Genomic DNA, 23,482 nt, shown 5'->3' on the forward strand with positions numbered 1-23,482 from the left:
AATGGTGTAAACAATATACACTTCATAGTGTTAAAAATACTACACAGTGTGTTATTGCATAACAATGAAAGTGTTAATTCTCTAACACTGACAAAGGGTAACAGGGTCAGCACTAAGCACGGTGTTAATTTAACACTCAAAAGTGTGGACCAATACAGACTATAGTCTGTGTTGATTTAACACTAGAACATTTGCTGTGTAGAAACAGTCTCTGAGCCTGTTGGTATCAGACCTCATGCTCCGATACCATCTATCCGACGGTAAGGGAGTGAACAGCTCGTGGTTGGGGTGTATGGGGTCCTTGATGATGCTGCGGTCCTTCCACAGGCACAGTTTTGAGTGGGTGTCTTGAATGGATCAGAGCACGGTCCCAGTGTTGTACTTGGCCTTCCTCAACACCCTCAACAAGGAGGGCCTTGCGGTCGAGGATGGAGAAATTCCCGTCCCAGGCCACGATGCAGTCGGTCAAAACACTCTTGACGGTGCAGCGGTAGTATTGTTAACACCTGCTGTATCCTGTGCATGTGACAAATAACATTTGATTTGAGATAGTCTACCAAGACGATAATAAAACTGGTAGGATTGATGGGCAACAGCAGTGAGTGCTTCCATGCTGTCACTTTGGGTTGTGTAATTTCTCTGTTTAGTGAATCAATGTCAAAGTGTACTCAAATTTACAGATTACAGATTTGCCAATTGCACTGGAAATACTGTTCACTAAATGTCTCCTGAGAACACCACTCCTTTATCACCTGTATTGATGTGTGCAACGTTTTAATCGTTTCAACCACCAATGAGTAAGAAATTGTTCAGAAAAATAATAGTCATACCATTGGATGCTGTAGTCAGAGTCCTCCCCCTATTTTTCCGGAAGAGGAAGTAGTCTGTTGCTGACGTTTAATGTTGCTGAGAATGATGATGGCGTCTACAGACCATTCTTTTCTGGACCTGACAGATAAAGAAACGCGTGAAAAACTGTCACAGTGGGACCGGCGGGCAGATGCCATGGCTCCCCTGACAGAAAAACAAACGGACTCTATTCTGGATATCCGAGCTGCGGCTGAAACCCTCCCTATTCCCGCAGAGGTGAGTTGACAAGCTAGCTGCTAATGCTAATAACCTAGCTAGCTAGGCTACCACCGATTTAGCAGCTAGTTGACAGGTGCAAAGATGCATTCCAGAAGGAAAATTGGTTGATTGCATTGCAGGATTGTCAGGAGGGACTTGCTAAGGAGTATAACATTAGTTAGTGTCACAACTCAACCTAGCTAGCTGCCAGCTCAAATATATAGCTAGCTAGCAAGCTACCGTCTGCCACGTCGTTTGTTGAGTCTTAGTTAGTAGCCACCAGCCAGCTAGGCTAACGAGCTACTTTGCTAACAACTTGCCAGAGTTGATATGCTTGTTTGATGACTTCTGTGAGTAGGCTTCGCTAACTCTCACTAACACACCAGGCCAAGTATTAGTCATCGAATCATAACCTCATATCATAGTAACCTGTCAATCAAACCTGGTAAAGCTAGCTCTAACTAACATTTTGAGATCTATGACAGTATTGATTGTGTCATGTGTTGGTCTAAACCCCATTTGCGTTCTGTATCCAGTTGCCCATTGAAGACTTGTGCAGCCTGACATCCCGCTCTTTACGGTCTCCATTTACGACAACTGTACCAGCTTCCACAGAAGATGTCCTGCTCAAGGGCTTTCAGATGCTTGATCTGGAGAATGAGAGGATAGAGACAGCACAACAGGTGCGTTGCTTTTCATTACACTTCAATGCTACTACTCTGGCTGTGATTGCAAACGCAGCCTAATAATTCTGATATTTTCTCCACAAATTGTCTTTTGACCGATCACTTCAGCTCTTTTTCAGAGCTGATCCGATTAGTGAGAAAAGATACGAATTGGGCAGCCTGTCTAAACGCAGCCTCTGAGGCACACACACTGTCATTACATGCCTCTACTGTCTACTATTTCAAATCAAATCAAATTTTATTTGTCACATACACATGGTTAGCAGATCTTAATGCGAGTGTAGCGAAATGCTTGTCATATTATATGATTGTTGCATGTGTTAGTTTGATGTGTAGTAGTTAGCTATTTCAGTGTTTTTTGCGTTGCAGTTTTTCTCCTGGTTTTCAAAGCTACAGACGCAAATGGATCAAGATGAAGGAGCTAAGCACAGGTGAACTCGATGTTCATGTCTTTCCACTTGCTGATCTTTCACATTGAAAGTAGATGTATGTACAGTGCACCCTAAACTGCATTAGATCTCTGAGGAATTTACTGGAATGTTCCCTGTGTGTTACCCCTGCAGGAAAACGAGAGACCATCTCAATTGTTATCAGGAACAATGCGATGCTATTCTGAGTGACGTGAATGCTGCCCTGGAGCACCTGGACTCTCTGCAGAAGCAGTACCTGTTTGTGTCCAACAAGACAGGCACCCTCCACGAGGCCTGTGAACAGCTCCTTAAAGAACAGGTAGAGAACCATTTTACATGTAGGCTGTGAGACTGTCAGCGGCACAAAAGGTACCAACAGATCATAGTAGTATGGACCTGTTTCCATTTGTAATGGAATACAACATCGGACATGAAATGTCAGCCTGTTATCAAAATCATAGTTCCCTGCCAACATATACTTTTCTCTTTAACAGTCCGAACTGGTGGATCTGGCTGAGAGCATACAGCAGAAGCTTTCCTATTTCAATGAGTTGGAGAACCTCAACACGGTATGCTGGTTTTCTGATTAAACCTTTTATCCATCCTTCTTTGCTGTGACACTTGAAGCTCTCGAGCAAATGTCTCCGAAGGAGAGTCTTGTTCCTAACCCGAGCATTGCAAAAGGTCATCATCTCTCTCGCTCTGTCTTTGCAGAAACTAAACTCACCCACACTGTCTGTAAACAGTGAAGGATTTATACCAATGCTTTCAAAATTGGATGACTGTATAGAGTATGTTTCGTCCCATGTAAGTATATTTTCAGCTCACAATGGAGAGTGTCCGTATTCTACTGTAGACCAGTGTCACTATATTGTGTTATGACTTACTTATTTCTGCTATTTTTCACCTACAGCCAAACTTTAAGGACTACCCAGTGTATCTGGCCAAGTTCAAACAATGTCTGTCTAAAGCTATGCACTTCATGAAGACTCACACTGTGAACACTATGCAGAATCTCACCAACCAGTTAACAAAAAGGGTAGGAAGAACTCGGCCACTTTTATTATCGACAGTGACTTGGTACTGGTACACAATCAACTGTCTTCGCTCTTGAGTTGTATGTCTGATTAGAATATACTTTTCTTTCAGGATCCATTGGGTTTGGCTAACGCAGACAATGCCTTCACACTGTACTATGTCAAGTTCAGAGCAGCTGCACCCAAAGTCAGAGTTAGTAGAACTACTTCATTTTTCTTTTGGAATTACCATCAACATTCTGAGCCACCCTTCTTTTGGTGTGCAAATATGTGTTGTCTTTCTAGAGATTAATACTTGTGTGATTGTTCTTTCAGACACTGATTGAACAAATAGAGCAGAGGTCAGAGAGAATTCCTGAGTAAGTATGGGGCTCTTGTATGCTGAAACGCCATTATCAGGAGCACCTCACCTATGTAATGTTTTCTGTCATCTACGTATAATTATTTCCCACGTTCTGGCATCCCCAGGTACCACCAGCTGTTAGAGGAGATACACCAGTGCTACCTGGACCAGAGAGAGCAGCTCCTCAGCCCCAGCATCACATCCACCATCACAGACCTGACCAGTCAAAACAATAAGGACCACTGTGCATTAGTAAGACCACATGTTTGTTTTTTTTACTAGAATCCATTCACTTTTGATTATTGAGATTATCTGAGAAGCTTTCAACATGGTTTGCCAGTGCTGATTCTGTCTGTCCTGTGTTCTCCTCCCAGGTGCGTAGTGGCTGTGCCTTCATGGTTCACGTCTGTCAGGATGAGCACCAGCTCTACAATGAGTTCTTCTCCAAACCCACGCCCAGACTAGAGTAAGTAGCACCATCCCCTAGTGCTGGTATAGGAGTGAGTAAGAAGCATGTACAGTTTGTCCTACAACACATTCTGCATATGTTTGTCAAGGAGGTGGGACTATTTCCTGGTTGGTTAGTATTCACCATAGTATCTGCTGAAGCTCATGACACCTCTATTGTTGTATTGCTGACTTCAGGTTTTCATTAACTGAATTTGCTGAGGGCAGCCATACAATTCAACACAGTGTCATGTCAATGTATCTAACCTTCCAGTGGGCTGCAGAAGAAGCTGTGTCTGTAACTGAGAAGCAAAGAGCCCTGCCTGTTCTACTTCAGTATATGTACAGGGTGTTTGTCTTGAAGGCAAGGCTCACATGAATGGCTATTTCCTGGTCATTATTCTCAATAGTGTTTGCTACAGCATGTGATGGCTCTACTGTAGTAATTGCTGACTTAGCCATTCATTAACAAAAACGGCAGCTTTACAATTCAACACAGTGAGACGCAAATCATTATCTAGCTTTCTCATATACTAGCTAGTGTTTCTCGCTTGGAGCAACAAATACACTTTCAACATATTATTTCAAGAGGACGACTCAAATATGACCTTTACGTTGCAGTGAGTTAACTCACTAGAGCCTTGTGCTCGCTAGTCTGACATGTGAATGGGAATAATGGAGCTTGCCGTCGGGTTTTACCCCCTCTAGTGAGCTGCTGGAGAAGCTGTGTCTGTCGCTTTACGACGTCCTGCGGCCACTCATCATCCACGTTATCCACCTGGAGACCCTGTCGGAGCTCTGTGGCATCCTCAAGAATGAGATGCTGGAGGACCACGTCCACAACAACGGTACTGTTATTCACAATACAAAGGACCTACTCTGGTTACTCTAACCATCCGGTACAGTTAACTCTTTGTAGGAAATATGCACTTGTATGTTACATTTACCAGAACATCTTACCATACAAGATAGCAATATACAGTGAGCTCCAAAGTATTGGAACAGTGACAAATGTAGTTGCTTTGACTCTCTACTCCAGCACTTTGGATTTGAAATGATACACTGACTATGTTTGTAGCTGGTCAGTTGGGGGCCTTTGACGCGGTGGTGAAACAGATGCTGGAGGATGTCCAGGAGAGGCTGGTCTACAGGACACACATCTACATCCAGACTGACATCATCGGATATAACCCCGCCCCCGGGGATCTGGCCTATCCTGAGAAACTGGAGATGATGGAGGTGGGTCTGTCTGATGTGGCTGTTTTCAGTGAGTCACCCCTAGATACAAATGTAAAGTACAGTGCCTTGCAAAAGTATTCATCCCCCTTTGCGTTTTTCCTTTTTTGTTGCTTTACAACCTGTCATTTAAATTGATTTTTATTTGAATTTCATGTAATGGACATACACAAAATAATCCAAATTGGTGAAGTGAAAATAAAAAAACATAAAAAGTGGTTTGTGTATATGTATTCACCCTTTTTGCTATGAAGGCTCTAAATAAGATCTGGTGCAACCATTTACCTTCAGAAGTCACATAATTAGTTAAATAAAGTGCACACAGGTCAAATCTAAGTGTCACATGATCTCAGTATATATACACCTGTTCTGAAAGGCCCCAGTGTCTGCAATACCACTAGACAAGGGGCACCACCAAGCAAGCAGCACCATGAAGACCAAGGAGCTCTCCAAACAGGTCAGGGACAAAGTTGTGGAGAAGTACAGATCAGGGTTGGGTTATAGAAAAAATATCAGAGACTTTGAACATCCCACGGAGCACCATTAAATCCATTATTAAAAAATGGAAAGAATATGGCACCACAACAAACCTGCCAAGAGAGGGCCGCCCACCAAAACTCATAGACCAGGCAAGGAGGGCATTAATCAGAGAGGCAACAAAGAGACCAAAGATGACCCTGAAGGAGCTGCAAAGCGCCACAGCTGAGATTGGAGTATCTGTCCATAGGACCACTTTAAGCCATACACTCCACAGAGCTGGGCTTTACGGAAGAGTGGCCAGAAAAAAAAGGCATGTGGGAGAATCCCCAAACATATGGAAGAAGGTACTCTGGTCAGATGAGACTAAAATTGAGCTTTTTGGCCATTTTGGGGGTGAATACTTTCGCAAGCCACTGTACATTTTCTGTTTCCCCTCTTTCCCCTCTGTGGAATATTTAAGAGTTTAACAGTTAAGTGTTCCCTTTCTGCAATACACATGATTTCCAGTGGTCTGTTTGTGCAATGTTTTGTTGATTGCAATTGACGCCAGACTGGAGGTACAAGGACAGGGGCCACTTGATGATTATTGTATTATGTGATTTTGTAGCAGCTGATAAAACTAAATGCAGTGACTGTCTTCCTACAAGCTTCTGGGGTTGGTGTTTACAGAACACTTGGTGCTGTCTGATTTAAAATATAAAGGGCTAGACATTACATTTTTCTCAGCTTCTGTGCTTTTGCAACTTGAAATAAACCAGATTGATTTATGATTGACTTTATATGCGGCTGCTCTTCCCTTTTCACCTAGTAATTCCCCCCCCCCCCCCAATGGTTAAGATTTGGGGAACGTGTGCTGATCCTAGATATGTTCCTACGGGCAAGTTCGATACAAAATAAAGACAGTTTTTGTAATCCATCTCTTTCTCGTTCATGGGGTCACAGAAAATTGCCCAGAGCCTGAAGGAAGAGCAGATGAAGCTAATGGCCCAGGAGTCGTCCTTCTCAGACGTGCAGCTTGAAGATCCAAATGACCGGAGAGCCAGTAACGCAAGTCAGTGTTTACAAATTAGTGTAAAGGGATATCTTATATTGTATTTATAAAGCCCTTCTTACATCAGCTGATGTCACAAAGTGCTGTACAGAAACCCAGCCTAAAACCCCAAACAGCAAGCAATGCAGGTGTAGAAGCATATGTCTTACTGTTGTACCTTTCTGCCCTCCTCTCTTTCCCTTACTTACAGGTAGTATAGACTCGTCCCGCTTGCAGCCATCCATCTCTCCCGCTGACCTGCATGGCATGTGGTACCCCACAGTCAGACGGACGCTGGTCTGCTTGTCCAAGCTCTATAGGTGCATAGATGTGAGTGCTTGGATTATCTGGCATTTTGCATGTTTACTCTTCGATATATGAGAGAGTCATATGAATGAATCATGAGCCTGGTCCATTTCATGATGCTATTTGACCTTTCCTCTTGATCTCTTTAATCTACCATCCACCATGTTGTCCCTGTGTTGATGCATTGAATTTATTGGCCCCCCAGAGAGCAGTCTTCCAGGGCTTATCGCAAGAGGCCTTGTCTGCCTGCATCCACTCCCTGCTCAAAGCGTCCGATGTCATCCTAAAGAACAAGGTTGGTGCCTATTATTATTATTATTATTATTATTATTATTATTATTATATATTTTTTTGGGGGTGGTTGGCGCATTGCATGTGATGTGTTGTAATATACGTTTCTGCCTGTATACGGTGTAATTGAGAAACACAACTGTAGCTTTACGATTAGCATGTTATTCATTTTTTCCTCTATAAATGGCTCAATGCTAGTTTTGTTTTTGGAACAAGGTTACATTTGGATTATTCAGATGTTATATTTAGCGCTATGGCTTCATCTTGTCCAGACGCAGGTAGACGGTCAGCTGTTTCTGATCAAACACCTGCTGATCATGAGGGAACAGATCGCTCCCTTCCACACAGACTTTGCCATCAAGGAGATCTCTCTGGACCTGAAGAGAACCAGAGGTGAGGAGGGAGAGATTAGGCCAGTTGATGTATGTTCTGGCTCCATGAAACCTGTCATTATATTGTCATTATCATTGGGGAATGCCCATTGTGTCCATCAAATGCACATGTGACTATTATAGTAGTGGTAATAACTTGAGATACTGTATAACTTGTAGCGTTTCATAGAAGTGTTACTGTTTTAGCACTCATTTCAGTCAAGTTAGTATTTAATTTGTAACACTAGAGGGCACTCTAATCCTTCTTCAGCAAGATGAGTCGTCTTTTTTTTTTGTCTCAAATCAGATGCTGCCTTCAAAATGATGAACCCAAAATCTGTTCCTGGTTTCTTCAGACTCAACAGCCACAACGCTATCCTAGAATTTCTATTGGAGGTAAAGTTTTTGATTTGGTTTAAACATAGAATACATATACAGTGCCTTGCAATGGTGTTCAGACCCCTTGGATTTCTTCACATTTTGTGTTAAAGTGAGATTAAAAAATGTATTAGTCCTTTTTTTTCAACGATCTATACAAAATATTCTAATGTGAAAGTGTAGAGAAAATAAATAAAAGATGGCTAGAAATTAAATAACTCAAATATAGTTGTTGCATAAGTATTCAGCACCCTGAGGCGATACATGTTAGAAACACCTTTGGCATCAATTACAACGGGATCTTATTGTGAGCTTTGCACACCTGGATTGTGCAATATTTCCCCATTATTCCTTTCAAAATTCTTCAAGCTTTGTCAAAATGTTGGATCATAGCTAGATGGCAATTTTGGAGTCTTGCCATAGATTTTCAAGCTGATTTAAGTCAAAACTCTAACGTGGACATTCAGGAACATTCAGTCTTCTTGATAAGGAACTCCAGTGTAGATTTGGCCTTGTGTAATAGGTTATTGCCCTGCTGAAAAGTAATTTACCCTCACTGTCTCTGGTGTAAAGCAGACTGAAGCAGGTTTTCTAGGATTTAGCCTGTGCTTAGCTCCATCCAGTTTCTTTTTATCCTGAAAAACTCCCTAGTATTTGCCAATGTCAAGCATACCCATACCATGGTGCAGCCACCACCATGCTTGAAAATAAGGAGACAGTTACTCAGTGATGTGTTGGAATTGCTCCAAACATAAGGCTTTGCATTTAGGCCAAAAAGTGTGTTCATTTCCTGTTTTTTTTGTTGCAGTTTTACTTTAGTTTTGGAATAGTTTGTCATTGAGGAATAGCTTGTCAATCTGTCATTGAGGCAATTATTGTGGAGTCACTACAATGTTGTTGATCCATGTTTAGTTTTCTACCATCACTGACATTGAACTTTGAAGCAGTTTTAAAATCATCAATAGCCTCATGGTAACATCCTTGAGCAGTTTCATTCCTGTCCGGCAGCTCAGTTCAGAACAATGACTTTCTTTGATGTGTCTGGGTGGTTTAATGCATAATCCACAGCATAATTATTAACTTGACCATGCTTATGATTTGTTATTGCTACCGATCTACCAACCACTGACCTTTATGAGGCTTTCGAAATGCTCCCTGGTCGTTGTAGTTGAATCTATGCTTGAAATGCAATACTTGACTGAGAGACCTAAAGATATATGTATGGGGACAGAGGAAGGGTTAGTCATTAAAAAAATGAAACCCCTATTATTTCACAGAGTGAGTCCATGTGATTTGTTGAGCCAACTGTCACTCGTAAAATAATTTAGGCTTGTTGAAAAAAAAAAAAGGGCTGAACACTTATGCAATGACTATTTTAGTTATCTTGAAGAATTCAAAATAAATATTCTTCCACTTAGACCTCAGAGTATTTTGTGTAAATTGTTGACAAAAAATGCCATCGATTTGAATCCCACTTTGTAAAACAGTATAAGGTTCAGCAATCCAAGGCGTCTGAATACTTTCACACAGGAAAAAAAACTCCTGGTCCTATCCCTATGTCAGGAAAACCTGGCAGTATATGTCATGTTTCATCTATACTATCACTTACTAGTTACTAACCCCCCTCTCTCTCTCTCTCTCTCTCTCTCTCTCTCTCTTGCTCTCTCTGTTGGACCTTAGGGATCACCGGAGATAAAGGAGCACTACATAGATTCGAAGAAGGACGTGGACCGCCATCTGAAGTTTAGCTGTGAGCAGTTCATCCAGCAGCAGACTCACCTCTTTGTTGGGAATCTGGAGGAGTTTCTCACTAAGGTAACGTGTCAGTCTGACAGAGTGGAGAGGCAGACCGATAGCCTGGGGGCTCAGACTTCAAAAACATGACCTTGGACTTTCTCGTTTCTTTTTCTGGTAATTGAGGGTCATGATTTTGTGCAGTAAAACTGAAAGATAAAGGGCTATTCAAAGGTGAATCTTATTCTACTGGAATCTAGGCCTTTTCAAATGTGATGGGTTTCATTTTAAAACATTGTGACCTTCTGTTCTGAATCTACTCAGTGCCTATCATCTATGGTCTTTCTCATACAGTATTAAAAGTCATACAGTATTAAAGTGGTTATAATGAATTGGACTTACAGGTAACTGCCAAATTAAAGGAAATGCCAACATAAAGTGTCTTAATAGGGTGTTGGGCCGGAACGGCTTCAGTGCGCCTTGTTATAGATTCTACAAAGTGTCTGGAACTCTATTGGAGGGATGTGACACCATTCTTCCACAACAAATTCCAGAATTTGGTCCAGAATCTCCCACACCTGTTCAGTTGGGTTGAGCTCTGGTGACACACACACCCTTTAAACCCCTTGAGCCCTTTTGAGATCCCTCTTTCAAATTCACTGAGATCTCTTCTTCCAGCCATGGTAGCCAAGATAACGGGCTACTTGGGCATTTTTTTTTTTATACATGACCCTAAGCATGATGAGATGTTAATTGCTTAATTAATTCAGGAGCCACACCTGTGTGAAAGCACCGACTATACTTTTGTGTCCCTCATTTGCTCAAGTGTTTCCTTTTATTTTGGCAGGTACCTGTATATAGCACTTTCAACAAATGCCTTCCTTAATCTAGAATAGGACTTATAGTCAAGATCGCCAGACTAACTCACGTTGTCCTTCACTGAGGAAGATGGGAACTTGTCTTGTGTTGTTTCAGGTGTCCGCTCTGAAAACCATGGCGATCCAGGGAGGTCCCACGTACAACCTCTCCCAACAACCTTGGGCACAGCCAGGTAAGAAACCGTATCATATTTCAGTGAAACCTCTAAATCATGTGGTGGATTGAAGGCTTGGAACTGAGAAATGACTCACGCTCTCGCTCTCCCCTTTTTAGCCAAGATCAACGACATAGTGATGGCTACCTACAGGGTGATGAAGAGCAAGCTGCCAAGCACGTTACAGAGCATGTCCTTGTACCTGGCCAACAGAGACACAGAGTTTATCCTCTTCAAGCCTGTCCGGGTGGGTGTCTGTTAGACAGTGGAGTTTAAACTCTCCTCCTTTCGCCAACCCTGTGCTAGCCTGGTCCCAGATATGTTTCTGCTGTCTTGCCAAAGTACAAATGAACAGATCTTTAGCTAGGCTAACCCAGTAGAGTAACAGGCGCTCATAGGGGTTTTAGTACACACCTACATAATAAATAGGATATTTTCAGCAGGTGCTCAGGCTGAGCAATTTGCAGCTACTTTTTTTTTTAAGCCTTGTTCCTGCTTGTTAAAAATAAATAATTATTCCGTAATTATCATGGCTCTTTGTGCACAGCTAGGTGCTAATCTACAGTAAGTGAATCTAAGTGCACAATAACACCGTTGACATGGCAACTGGGATACAAAGGGGACCAGCGAGGGGATAATTTCTCTCCAGCAGCTCTCTGGCTAACCTGCTGTTTTCTCCCACAGAACAACATCCAGCAGGTGTTTCAGAGACTGCACGCCTTGCTTCAGGAGGAATACAGTGGCGAGGACCTTCAGATCATCGCTTGCCCTTCTATGGAACAGGTAAGGCTGGCACTGGCTTCACTTACAAAATCATAACCAAGGGCAAGATATTACAAGGTTTTACAATCTCTTACTGGAAATGTCTGTTCGATCTCGAGAGATTTTTTCCAAGTGTATTTATTCAACCTTGGGTTTATTCAGGTTTTCGCTGTGTGTGTGTAGTGGTGTCTGGAGCGACATTCAAAGTCACACTGGATGTTTTTCGTGGAGTGAGTCCTCGCTGTGTTTTATATGCTCTCTCTCTCTCTTCTTCAGATGAACCTGCTGTTGTCTGTGAATAAGTAACCTGAAGGCCTGGTCCGAAGAACCCTGTCTGGTTTGGACAGGAGGGTTACTCCAGCCCTGACCTAGCCAGACCTGGCGCTTGTGGAGCAAAAGTCTAGGAGAAGGACTGTGCTAGTCTTTGGCCCTCGACCTGCAGAGATCCTATACAAGGCCAAAGATACCCTTAACACTGACACAACCAACAGCGTCCGAGCATGTCGTGGTCTAGTTAGGCATTCAATCACTCAGTTGGTAGGAGCAGTGTGAAATGAAGACTTTCTTTTTGGTACTGATCTGGAATCAATTTGTTCAACTAAAATGTAAAGGTGTTGGGCTTACTTCTTTATGTGGGAGAGATCCACACAGACAAGGGTTATTGGCTATATCAGCTGTATTTTTCTTATCATAATACAACATTTCTGAGTCAAGATAAGTTGGCACATTCAGTGAGCGTAGCAAATGGGGAAACGAGGGTGAATGTTGAGCGGGTGGAATAAGGACACTCTAACCAGGCTAATAGAGGAGGTAGAACTTTATTCATTAGCCAGGTAGCTAATGAGCGACGAGCAGCCGCCACGTTTATGCTTCATTTGTTAATGGATTAAGAGACGGAATGAAAAGAGAACATGCTGCACGATATGTAACATCTCTCCGCCTTTCTCTATGAACATGGAGATCTCTGGTCTATGACAGCCTGTGCTGCAGGGCTCTCAGGTTTAAACACTGCTCCCTTGGTCTGTTTTTAATAAAGGAACCCTTCTGTTTTACTGTGTGTCAGTGGTTTCCAAATGATAGTTCTTCCTCTTGCTCTCTCCATTGATGTTTTTTTTTCAACTTGTTGCGTACATGTAAAAAAAAATTTTTTTTTTTTTTTTAAAGGACCCTGAGAACTTGTTAAACATTTTTTTAACCTTTTCTTTTGTATTTGGGATGCTTGGACTTCTCTATAGCTTGGTGTTAATGTACCTTTGTCTTGAGCAGTTTTGCACTGTAAAGGAATGGAGAAGTCAGTGGTCTTACTCAGAAATGTAATATATTATGGATATATTTGCCTAATGCTACTCCCACATTCAATGAATTACAAAGTTAATGTAAACTTAACTGCAGCTTTTTCTTTGGCATCCTCTGTATAGAAGTGTGTGTGTATAGTGTAACTACTGTATTTATCCATGAACAATCTGATTAAAAAGGATGACAAATTAGTATATCTGCTGTCCTTGTCTCATTGTTCACACTATACATAAGCACTATTGTCTCATTGTGCAATTTTTTTTGTTTTTGAGACTAGACGAGTTGCTGTATCCAATTTAATGAAAAATTAATTATTTGGCTTTGGTAGCTATCTGAACTCTCTTCTTGACTGAGTGGTGCTTGTCCAGAGGTGTCTTCAGTCTCTCCATCTGAGAGACCAGGCTATATTGGGGCGTAACCTTCTGTGGACTTGGGGCCTGCTGGTAGGTGATATAGCCCTGGATCCTCTGCAGAAGGTTGTAGATCTCTGCACTCTTCATGTGGAGGTGTCTCTGGTCCAGGTCTGGCCCAGGTAACATCAGGCTCTTCAAGTGCTCCAGCTGGGGAAAAGCAAAGTGATCAGCTCTGATATGAGTGGGTGTTAGTAGAAAGCTGTGGAAGGATGTGACACCTGTGATCAACTTCAGTGCTCATTGTAAAGCATGGTATTCTGTGCTCGCATGATTAGAGTAATATACGCCACTCACCTGGTGTCTTGAATCTGTAATTGACCATGTCAGTGTCTCACCTTGAGTTTGGCCCCCACGTTGAACCTCACACTGCTCTTGCGAGAGGTGAAGGTGAGGTAGATGCAGTCCTGTGTCTGGATGCGGAGGCTGATGTTGGGGCTGAGGGTCAGACAGATGGGCTGGAAGGGAGGGGCGTGGACATGGGGCTCATGGTCTAGCCAACTCCAGCGCCTCCTCATAGCCCCGGTGTCACTGCAGCAAGAGCCTCCCAGCTGGGTAAGGTTCACCCTGCCAAACAAGCAAATAAAACACAAACGTACAGTTATGAATATACAGTGCCTTGCGAAAGTATTCGGCCCCCTTGAACTTTGCGACCTTTTGCCACATTTCAGGCTTCAAACATAAAGATATAAAACTGTATTTTTTTGTGAAGAATCAACAACAAGTGGGACACAATTATGAAGTGGAACGACATTTATTGGATATTTCAAACTTTTTTAACAAATCAAAAACTGAAAAATTGGGCGTGCAAAATTATTCAGCCCCTTTACTTTCAGTGCAGCAAACTCTCTCCAGAAGTTCAGTGAGGATCTCTGAATGATCCAATGTTGACCTAAATGACTAATGATGATAAAATACAATCCACCTTTGTGTAATCAAGTCTCTGTATAAATGCACCTGCACTGTGATAGTCTCAGAGGCCCGTCAAAAGCGCAGAGAGCATCATGAAGAACAAGGAACACACCAGGCAGGTCCGAGATACTGTTGTGAAGAAGTTTAAAGCCGGATTTGGATACAAAAAGATTTCCCAAGCTTTAAACATCCCAAGGAGCACTGTGCAAGCGATAATATTGAAATGGAAGGAGTATCAGTCCCTCTAAACTTTCAACTCATACAAGGAGAAGACTGATCAGAGATGCAGCCAAGAGACCCATGATCACTCTGGATGAACTGCAGAGATCTACAGCTGAGGTGGGAGACTCTGTCCATAGGACAACAATCAGTCGTATATTGCACAAATCTGGCCTTTATGGAAGAGTGGCAAGAAGAAAGCCATTTCTTAAAGATATCCATAAAAAGTGTCGTTTAAAGTTTGCCACAAGCCACCTGGGAGACACACCAAACATGTGGAAGAAGGTGCTCTGGTCAGATGAAACCAAAATTGAACTTTTTGGCAACAATGCAAAACGTTATGTTTGGCGTAAAAGCAACACAGCTGAACACACCATCCCCACTGTCAAACATGGTGGTGGCAGCATCATGGTTTGGGCCTGCTTTTCTTCAGCAGGGACAGGGAAGATGGTTAAAATTGATGGGAAGATGGATGGAGCCAAATACAGGACTATTCTGGAAGAAAACCTGATGGAGTCTGCAAAAGACCTGAGACTGGGACGGTGATTTGTCTTCCAACAAGACAATGATCCAAAACATAAAGCAAAATCTACAATGGAATGGTTCAAAAATAAACATATCCAGGTGTTAGAATGGCCAAGTCAAAGTCCAGACCTGAATCCAATCGAGAATCTGTGGAAAGAACTGAAAACTGCTGTTCACAAATGCTCTCCATCCAACCTCACTGAGCTCGAGCTGTTTTGCAAGGAGGAATGGGAAAAAATGTCAGTCTCTCGATGTGCAAAACTGATAGAGACATACCCCAAGCGACTTACAGCTGTAATCGCAGCAAAAGGTGGCGCTAAAAAGTATTAACTTAAGGGGGCTGAATAATTTTGCACGCCCAATTTTTCCATTTTTGATTTGTTAAAAAAGTTTGAAATATCCAATAAATGTCGTTCCACTTCATGATTGTGTCACACTTGTTGTTGATTCTTCACAAAAAAATATAGTTTTATATCTTTATGTTTGAAGCCTGAAATGTGGCAAAAGGTCACAAAGTTCAAGGGGGCCGAATACTTTCGCAAGGCACTGTATAGTGGGGCAAAAAAGTATTTAGTCAGCCACCAATTGTGCAAGTTCTCCCACTTAAAAATATGATGTAATTTTCATCATAGGTACAGTTCAACTATGACAGACAAAATGAGAGAGAAAAAAATCCAGAAAATCACATTGTAGGATTTTTAATGAATTTATTAGCAAATCCTACAATGTGATCCTACAATGTGATTTTCTGGATTTTTTTTCTCATTTTGTCTGTCATAGTTGAAGTGTACCTATGATGAAAATTACAGGCCTCTCTCATCTTTTTAAGTGGGAGAACTTGCACAATTGGTGGCTGACTAAATACTTTTTTGCCCCACTGTAACTACTGTTCCCTGAAGGACTGAACGAGGGATAACATACTATGGGGAGTCAATGAGCAACCATATTCACCTGAAGAAAACGCCCAACGGGCCAATGGAGCTCACCCTCGGAAGCCCCACCTTCCTGGCTCACATGCCGGGCTCGCACGAATTTCATCAACCCTCTGACAGCATGGGGCCAAAATATGTTTTTCCGCATTCCCTACTTCAGGGAACAGTAGTTATATTCATAACTGTAAGTTCCCTTTCAGTCGGTCACTTGGTATAACATACAATGGAGACATACAATCATGTCCAAAGCCAGCCCAGAGGGTACCAAACTAGGAGGCCCATGGCAGCCCACGTACACACAGGTTCCATCGTCTCCAAAAAGGGGTTACACAAGCCACCTTTTTCCCCTAATGAAGGGAAAGGAGGATACCTAGTCACTTGTACAACTGAATGCCTTCAACTGAAATGTGTCTTCTGCATTTAACCCAACCCCCCAATCAGAGAGGTGCGGGGGGCTGCCTTAATCGAAATCCACTTACCTGAGAAGCCTGAACTGTCAAATCCTCATGAGTCCTGAACTGTCAGAGACCCATATAGGGAACCAGGACCTGCTGCAACTTGGCTATGCACACTGACACGCTGCCACTGCAGCCCAAGTCCATAGATCCCATGATTCCAAGAACAATACCTTATGAGCCTGAAATGTCATAAGAACACTATGAGCCACACTGGGAAAAAGGTATGTGGGGAACCCAAACTCGCTGTAGCACAGACATCACCAATCAACATGCCCCTGAACAGTGCCCAAGAAGCCGCCACACCCCTAGTGGAGTGGCACACCGCTAGCCAACCGTTGTCCTTTGCTGCAATATTTCAGGGAGCCTCCAACATCCAATGAGAAAGACGCTGCTTAGAAAGCACCCTGCCGCGAGCTGAATTTGTGAATTCTGGTCACAAACGCAGTCCTATCCATATGCAGTGCCTTGCGAAAGTATTCGGCCCCCTTGAACTTTGCGACCTTTTGCCACATTTCAGGCTTCAAACATAAAGATATAAAACTGTATTTTTTTGTGAAGAATCAACAACAAGTGGGACACAATCATGAAGTGGAACGACATTTATTGGATATTTCAAACTTTTTTAACAAATCAAAAACTGAAAAATTGGGCGTGCAAAATTTTTCAGCCCCTTTACTTTCAGTGCAGCAAACTCTCTCCAGAAGTTCAGTGAGGATCTCTGAATGATCCAATGTTGACGTAAATGACTAATGATGATAAATACAATCCACCTGTGTGTATTCAAGTCTCCGTATAAATGCACCTGCACTGTGATAGTCTCAGAGGTCCGTTGAAAGCGCAGAGAGCATCATGAAGAACAAGGAACACACCAGGCAGGTCCGAGATACTGTTGTGAAGAAGTTTAAAGCCGGATTTGGATACAAAAAGATTTCCCAAGCTTTAAACATCCCAAGGAGCACTGTGCAAGCGATAATATTGAAATGGAAGGAGTATCAGACCACTGCAAATCTACCAAGACCTGGCCGTCCCTCTGAACTTTCAGCTCATACAAGGAGAAGACTGATCAGAGATGCAGCCAAGAGGCCCATGATTACTCTGGATGAACTGCAGAGATCTACAGCTGAGGTGGGAGACTCTGTCCATAGGACAAGAATCAGTCGTATATTGCACAAATCTGGCCTTTATGGAAGAGTGGCAAGAAGAAAGCCATTTCTTAAAGATATCCATAAAAAGTGTTGTTTAAAGTTTGCCACAAGCCACCTGGGAGACACACCAAACATGTGGAAGAAGGTGCTCTGGTCAGATGAAACCAAAATTGAACTTTTTGGCAACAATGCAAAACGTAATGTTTGGCGTAAAAGCAACACCCTGAACACACCATCCCCACTGTCAAACATGGTGGTGGCAGCATCATGGTTTGGGCCTGCTTTTCTTCAGCAGGGACAGGGAAGATGGTTAAAATTGATGGGAAGATGGATGGAGCCAAATACAGGACCATTCTGGAAGAAAACCTGATGGAGTATGCAAAAGACCTGAGACTGGGACGGAGATTTGTCTTCCAACAAGACAATGATCCAAAACATAAAGCAAAATCTACAATGGAATGGTTCAAAAATAAACATATCCAGGTGTTAGAATGGCCAAGTCAAAGTCCAGACCTGAATCCAATCGAGAATCTGTGGAAAGAACTGAAAACTGCTGTTCACAAATGCTCTCCATCCAACCTCACTGAGCTCGAGCTGTTTTGCAAGGAGGAATGGGAAAACATTTCAGACTCTCGATGTGCAAAACTGATAGAGACATACCCCAAGCGACTTACAGCTGTAATCGCAGCAAAAGGTGGCGCTACAAAGTATTAACTTAAGGGGGCTGAATAATTTTGCACGCCCAATTTTTCAGTTTTTGATTTGTTAAAAAAGTTTTAAATATCCAATAAATGTCGTTCCACTTCATGATTGTGTCCCACTTGTTGTTGATTCTTCACAAAAAAATACAGTTTTATATCTTTATGTTTGAAGCCTGAAATGTGGCAAAAGGTCGCAAAGTTCAAGGGGGCCGAATACTTTCGCAAGGCACTGTACATGTGTAAAACGCACACCGTTCACAGTCCATGCAACCTTCGTTGTTCACTGGAAGGAAACAGAGGCGGCCAGAAATGGAACACCTCGATAGCTAAGGACCTGTAGGACATAAGCATAACCTTGGGAGCAAAAGCTGCATTAGGGCATAACATCACTTTGCAGTAGCCTGGCGCGAACTCCAAACAGGAAGGGTGCACTGATGGAGATGGATATCCCAAATGCATTTGGCCGACACAAGACCAAAGCCAGGTCACAGGTTGGTGCCATAGGCTTAGACACTGGTCGGAGCAGATGCACGCCTTTTTAAGGAACCGCATCACCAGAGGAGGAGACCCCGGGTTAGAGTTGTCAATCCCTACATGACACACTGAGATAGCTGCCATATAAACGTTTAAGGTGCAAAAAATCTTGCAAGAACAAACATTTCTTCCAAAGAGCTCTGAAAAGGAGAAACTCCTTTAACCAGACACCAACCCTCTAACGTGCGTCACTTATATGTATACAACCCTCTCGTAGAGGGCGCACGTGACCACTAGCCCTCAATTTCAACTTTTCATTGCCAAACCCATAGATCGCATATCTGTAGTCGTGGGTGCCAAACTCTCCCGTGCACCTGGGACAATAGATCCCAACAACACGGAACCCTCCACAGGTCCCCGCCCAACAGGCGGATGATCTCCAGGAACCAGAGTTGTCTGGGCCAACGGAGAGCCACCAGAATCAACAACAGACCCTCCTGACGGACCCTCTCCACGGTGGCCTGAATCAGGTCCACCGGAGGAAACGCATAGAGCAGGGTCCGAGGCCACTGATACGCCAAAGCCTCCATTCCCAACGGAGCACCCAGATCCCTCATTGAGAAGAACAGACGACAATGCGTGTTTTACTCGCGATGTGTACACTCAGCCCTGCCGAACCGGTCCCATATCTGGACAACCACAGAGGGAGGCAGTCTCCACTCCGTAGAGCTAGGACCCCCCCTGGAATGTAGATCCACACCCACGTTGAGAGCCAGCAATTGCTGTCACCCTGAGCGACAGCAAATGCGCACTGGTCCATACGAGCAGATTACAGGCCAAGTTTAGCAGAAAGAGAGACCACGTCCCACCCTGCCTGTTGGTGTATTTGATCGCACCTTACCAACACATGCTGGCCCTCCAACATTGGAAGAAAATACCTTGGTTCTAGCAAAACAGTCAGTAGCTCTAGGTAATTTATATGCAGAGCCGTTTGCGCTGTTGACCAAATCCCTCTTTCTGAGTAGCCCACACACAGCGCTCCCCATCCCAGTAAGAATGCGTCTGTCATGATCCCCCTGCGGGACACTACCCGGCCCATGAGAACCCCCTGCAACAGCAGTAGTGGGTCACTCCAAGGAGTCAACTCTCTTAGGCACGTTGGAGATACCTTGGGGAACTGATGGCAGTGGTGAGATGCACCCAGACGAGTAGCAACCACCCAGCACTGAAACAAGCGCATCATCAGTCCCAATAACTGCAAGCACAAGGTAAAAGGCACAGAGTGCCCCAACTGAAACTGTGCCAGCCAGAGCCGTAATGTGACCGTCCTCTGTTGGAACAAATATGCATGATTCAGAATTGAGTCCAGAACGAGACCAAGAAACTGAATGCGCTGTGGCGGAGTCAAACAACTTTTCTTGTGATTCACTATGAACCCCAGAGACTGAATATGGGAAACCAGTGTGGCAGTCCATCTGTTCCCTCGACTCCACTACGACCAGCCAATCGTCCAGAAAGGTCAATACTCTGATCCTCTGGCACCGCACCAGTGTCACAGCTGCCTCCACCACCATAGAAAAGGTGCGGGTGATAGGGAGAGCCTGAAAGGCAGGACCAGCATCTCGTAGGCCATAGCATGGAAATGAATCCTCTGAAACATTTTTTGGGGGAGTGTACAAAACATTTGGAACACCTGCTCTTTCCATGACAAGTGAATTCTGGTGAAAGCTATTATCCCTTATTGATGTCACTTGTTAAATCCACTTCAATCAGTGTAAAGGAGAGGAGACAGGTTAAATAAGAATTGTTAAGTCATGAGACAATTGAGGCATGGATTGTGTATGTGTGCCATTCAGAGGGTGAATGGGCAAGACAAAAGATGTAAAAGTGCCTTTGAACGGGGTATGATAGTATGTGCTAGGTGCACCGGTTTGAGTGAGTCAAGAACTGCAACACTGTTGAGTTTTTCATGCTAAACAGTTTCCCGTGTTGTTAGGTTCTAAACATACAGAGTAAAATCTAAAATGGAGGACTAGGAAAAAGGTCAAACCAAGTTTATTCACCCACTGGGTCAAACAGCTACAAAGTCAGACAGGTTTTCACAAGCACATATATTTACACCCTCCTACTAGGAGAAGTAAACTCCTTACACAGCCAATAAATCTCTGTTGCTAGTCAGGAACTTAATTGGTTCCTCTTACTGGTGTAGTCATGGCCCCGCCTCCTGCTAGATCCTTTGTAGGCATGTAAGTATATGTGTGTAATAGGACTGTTCCTTCTCACTTCATCTGACCTGACCACGGGCCGAATTCCTCACTCCTCCCTACTCCACGGCTGTCCTACCTTATCATTGACTGAAACCAGACAGTTGCCCTTTGCCTCCCTTCACAGGATCCATGAGAATAAACAATAACATGTTTGACCAAATGAAAACTTTCTGCCTCCCTCCATTGCCCAACTCAGTAACTTTCCATACACCTAGTTATTAACCAACCTCCATTGACCCGAACATACCAGTCAAAAGTTTGGACACACCTACTCACACCTACCCTACCTGCACACGCTTGGCATTCTCTCAACCAGCTTTACCTGGAATGCTTTTCCAACAGTCTTGAAGGATTTCCCATGTATGCTGAGCACTTTTTGGCTGTTTTTCCTTCACTCTGTGGTCCAACTCATCCCAAACCATCTCAATTGGGTTGAGGTCTGGTGATTGTGGAGGCCAGGTCATCTGATGCAGCACTCCATCACTCTACTTCTTGGTAAAATATCCCTTACACAGCCTGAAGGTGTGTTGGGTCATTGTCCTGTTGAAAAACAAATGATAGTCCCGCTAAGCGCAAACCAGGTGGGATGGCATATCGCTGCAGAATGCTGTGGTAGCCATGCTGGTTAAGTGTGTATTATATTATAAATAAATCCCAGGCAGTTTCCCCAGCAAAGCACCCCCACACCATAACACCTCCTCTTCCATGCTTCACGGTGGGAATCACACAATTGGAGATAATCCTCTGTCTCACAAAGACGGCGGTTGGTACCTCGCAACATCTAGGGGGACAAGTACTCTCTCACCAGTAACAGACACCTACGTCAGAGCCAAATCTCATAGTCTTCATGTGCTTGAAAAGTTTGTCAATTGCATGACACGTTCTTCCGTCAGGCGAGCTGAAGAGAGAAGAATTGAGGAAATAAATGCGAGCCCCGGTATTATGTATTATAGCCAGGAGCTGGAGCTTCCGAGGGTAGGCTCGGCATCCATCAACCCGTTGGGGGTAATTTCACTTTTCTTCAGGTGAATATGATTGGTCGTTGACTCTCCATGGTATGACATACCGAGTGACCGACTGAAAGGGAACTCAAAATCACATCCAACATGCAGAACAGCAAGATCACAGATACTACCGGTGTTTCTCAGTATGCATACTACCATGTTCCACATGCTCATGCTCCGAGTGCATTCTCCGAGGACGTTCTCTTGAGGACATTCTTGTGAGACGAGAGTGTGTGGGGAACACATAAATCATTACATTTGAGAACATGGTTGGGGAGTAATGTATTACATGTGAATCCGTTATATGTAAGGGATTACAAAAAATGGTAACTGTAATCCGTTACGTTACCAGCAGAAATATTGTAATCAGATTACAGATACTTTTGAAAAACGAAATGATTACTTTGAGGATTACTTTTAAATTCAGAAAGGTTGTTTGCTGAAAAAAAAAATCTTTGACACCCCTCTGAATTCTCAATGACATTCAAATCAATATTGATAAAAGGCCAATATTAAGTTTGTTCCACCTGAGCGAGTCTGACCACAAGTCAGAGACCCCTACGATGACACACCGAATGTGTTTGATGGATCGTGAGAAAAGAGCAGGAATAGGCTTTTGTAGGCTACAGTCAAAGCTATGTCTTCCAATGGTGCGACTGCTGTCGGCATCCAAAGATTTTCCAACTTGAATAAAGCTTGGAGGTAAGGATGACAGCAGTGGTGTAGTCTACGGCGATACGGATATCACTTACTATTGATATCTACATTGATGTGAGTCACATTGCTACTCTCTCATTTTGCTTTTTGTGCCTTATGAATTGTGGTTGTTGTGGATGGTTGTTCACAAATCTGAATTGTGTATTTGAACGCAATAATGGTTGAATTCAAGTTTAAGATGCCTGTCAATCAATGTTTTTGAAACCAGTGGACAGCCATGGAAAAATATGCTCTTGCAACAGCTGCATAGTGCGTATCCCAGCCTCTGGAATAAAAGTGGGGCTTTTATTGCTCAATCTAATTCATGCTGATAAAAAATCAAATCCATTTTCCTACAGGACACATTCTTAAACTCGTACACTTTTGATAGACTTAAAGGGGCAATCTGTATTTGCTACATCCATTTTTGGGCTTACATTTTTTGGACTTAAATAAATTTGCCCTTTAAACAGCTGCATGTTATCAAGATATCAAAGTGTCACCAACAAAAACAATAGGCCTATAGCAAATGCAGCATATGACATTCATTTTTCAGTAGTGCTCAAAGCACGCCATTCCATGAGCGCAGCAATTTTTTTCCAACTCGAATCAATGAGCCCAATCAGACCTTCATGACAACAAAAGCATAAACAACAGAGTAGGTAGGGCTGGCTAGTAAGTCCTTCGTTCTGGGGTTATGCTCAGGTTAAACTATTTGGAAAATCTATACTTCCATATTTCCAAGTACTGTTCTTGAAGATCAAGGAGTATAATATTTATTGGAATTATTGGTTTTTAATGTAAAGATAACATTTAATCGTATTATTATAT

The 23,482-nt window shown here is 43.0% G+C and overlaps 1 protein-coding gene and 1 pseudogene across 1 annotated transcript; one reads left to right on the forward strand and one right to left on the reverse strand.

The window, feature by feature from the left end:
• The first annotated feature begins 870 nt into the window (after positions 1–870).
• Positions 871–13,102, forward strand: cog3 (component of oligomeric golgi complex 3). The gene is made up of 23 exons (XM_021578951.2): positions 871–1,086; positions 1,605–1,751; positions 2,124–2,185; positions 2,318–2,483; positions 2,659–2,733; positions 2,879–2,971; positions 3,078–3,203; positions 3,314–3,394; positions 3,517–3,560; positions 3,670–3,796; positions 3,919–4,010; positions 4,700–4,839; positions 5,070–5,230; positions 6,650–6,758; positions 6,949–7,067; positions 7,249–7,338; positions 7,607–7,727; positions 8,013–8,101; positions 9,764–9,898; positions 10,793–10,868; positions 10,970–11,097; positions 11,535–11,633; positions 11,889–13,102. Exons 1-23 carry the CDS (start codon positions 901–903, stop codon positions 11,916–11,918), a joined length of 2,496 nt encoding a protein of 831 aa, XP_021434626.1. The 5' UTR covers positions 871–900; the 3' UTR covers positions 11,919–13,102.
• Positions 13,103–13,219: 117 nt separating this feature from the next.
• On the reverse strand, positions 13,220–19,753 carry LOC118943634 (annotated as a pseudogene).
• Between the last annotated feature and the right edge of the window lie 3,729 nt (positions 19,754–23,482).

This window comes from Oncorhynchus mykiss, chromosome 22 (genome assembly GCF_013265735.2).
Source record: "Oncorhynchus mykiss isolate Arlee chromosome 22, USDA_OmykA_1.1, whole genome shotgun sequence".
Lineage (NCBI taxonomy): Eukaryota > Metazoa > Chordata > Actinopteri > Salmoniformes > Salmonidae > Oncorhynchus > Oncorhynchus mykiss.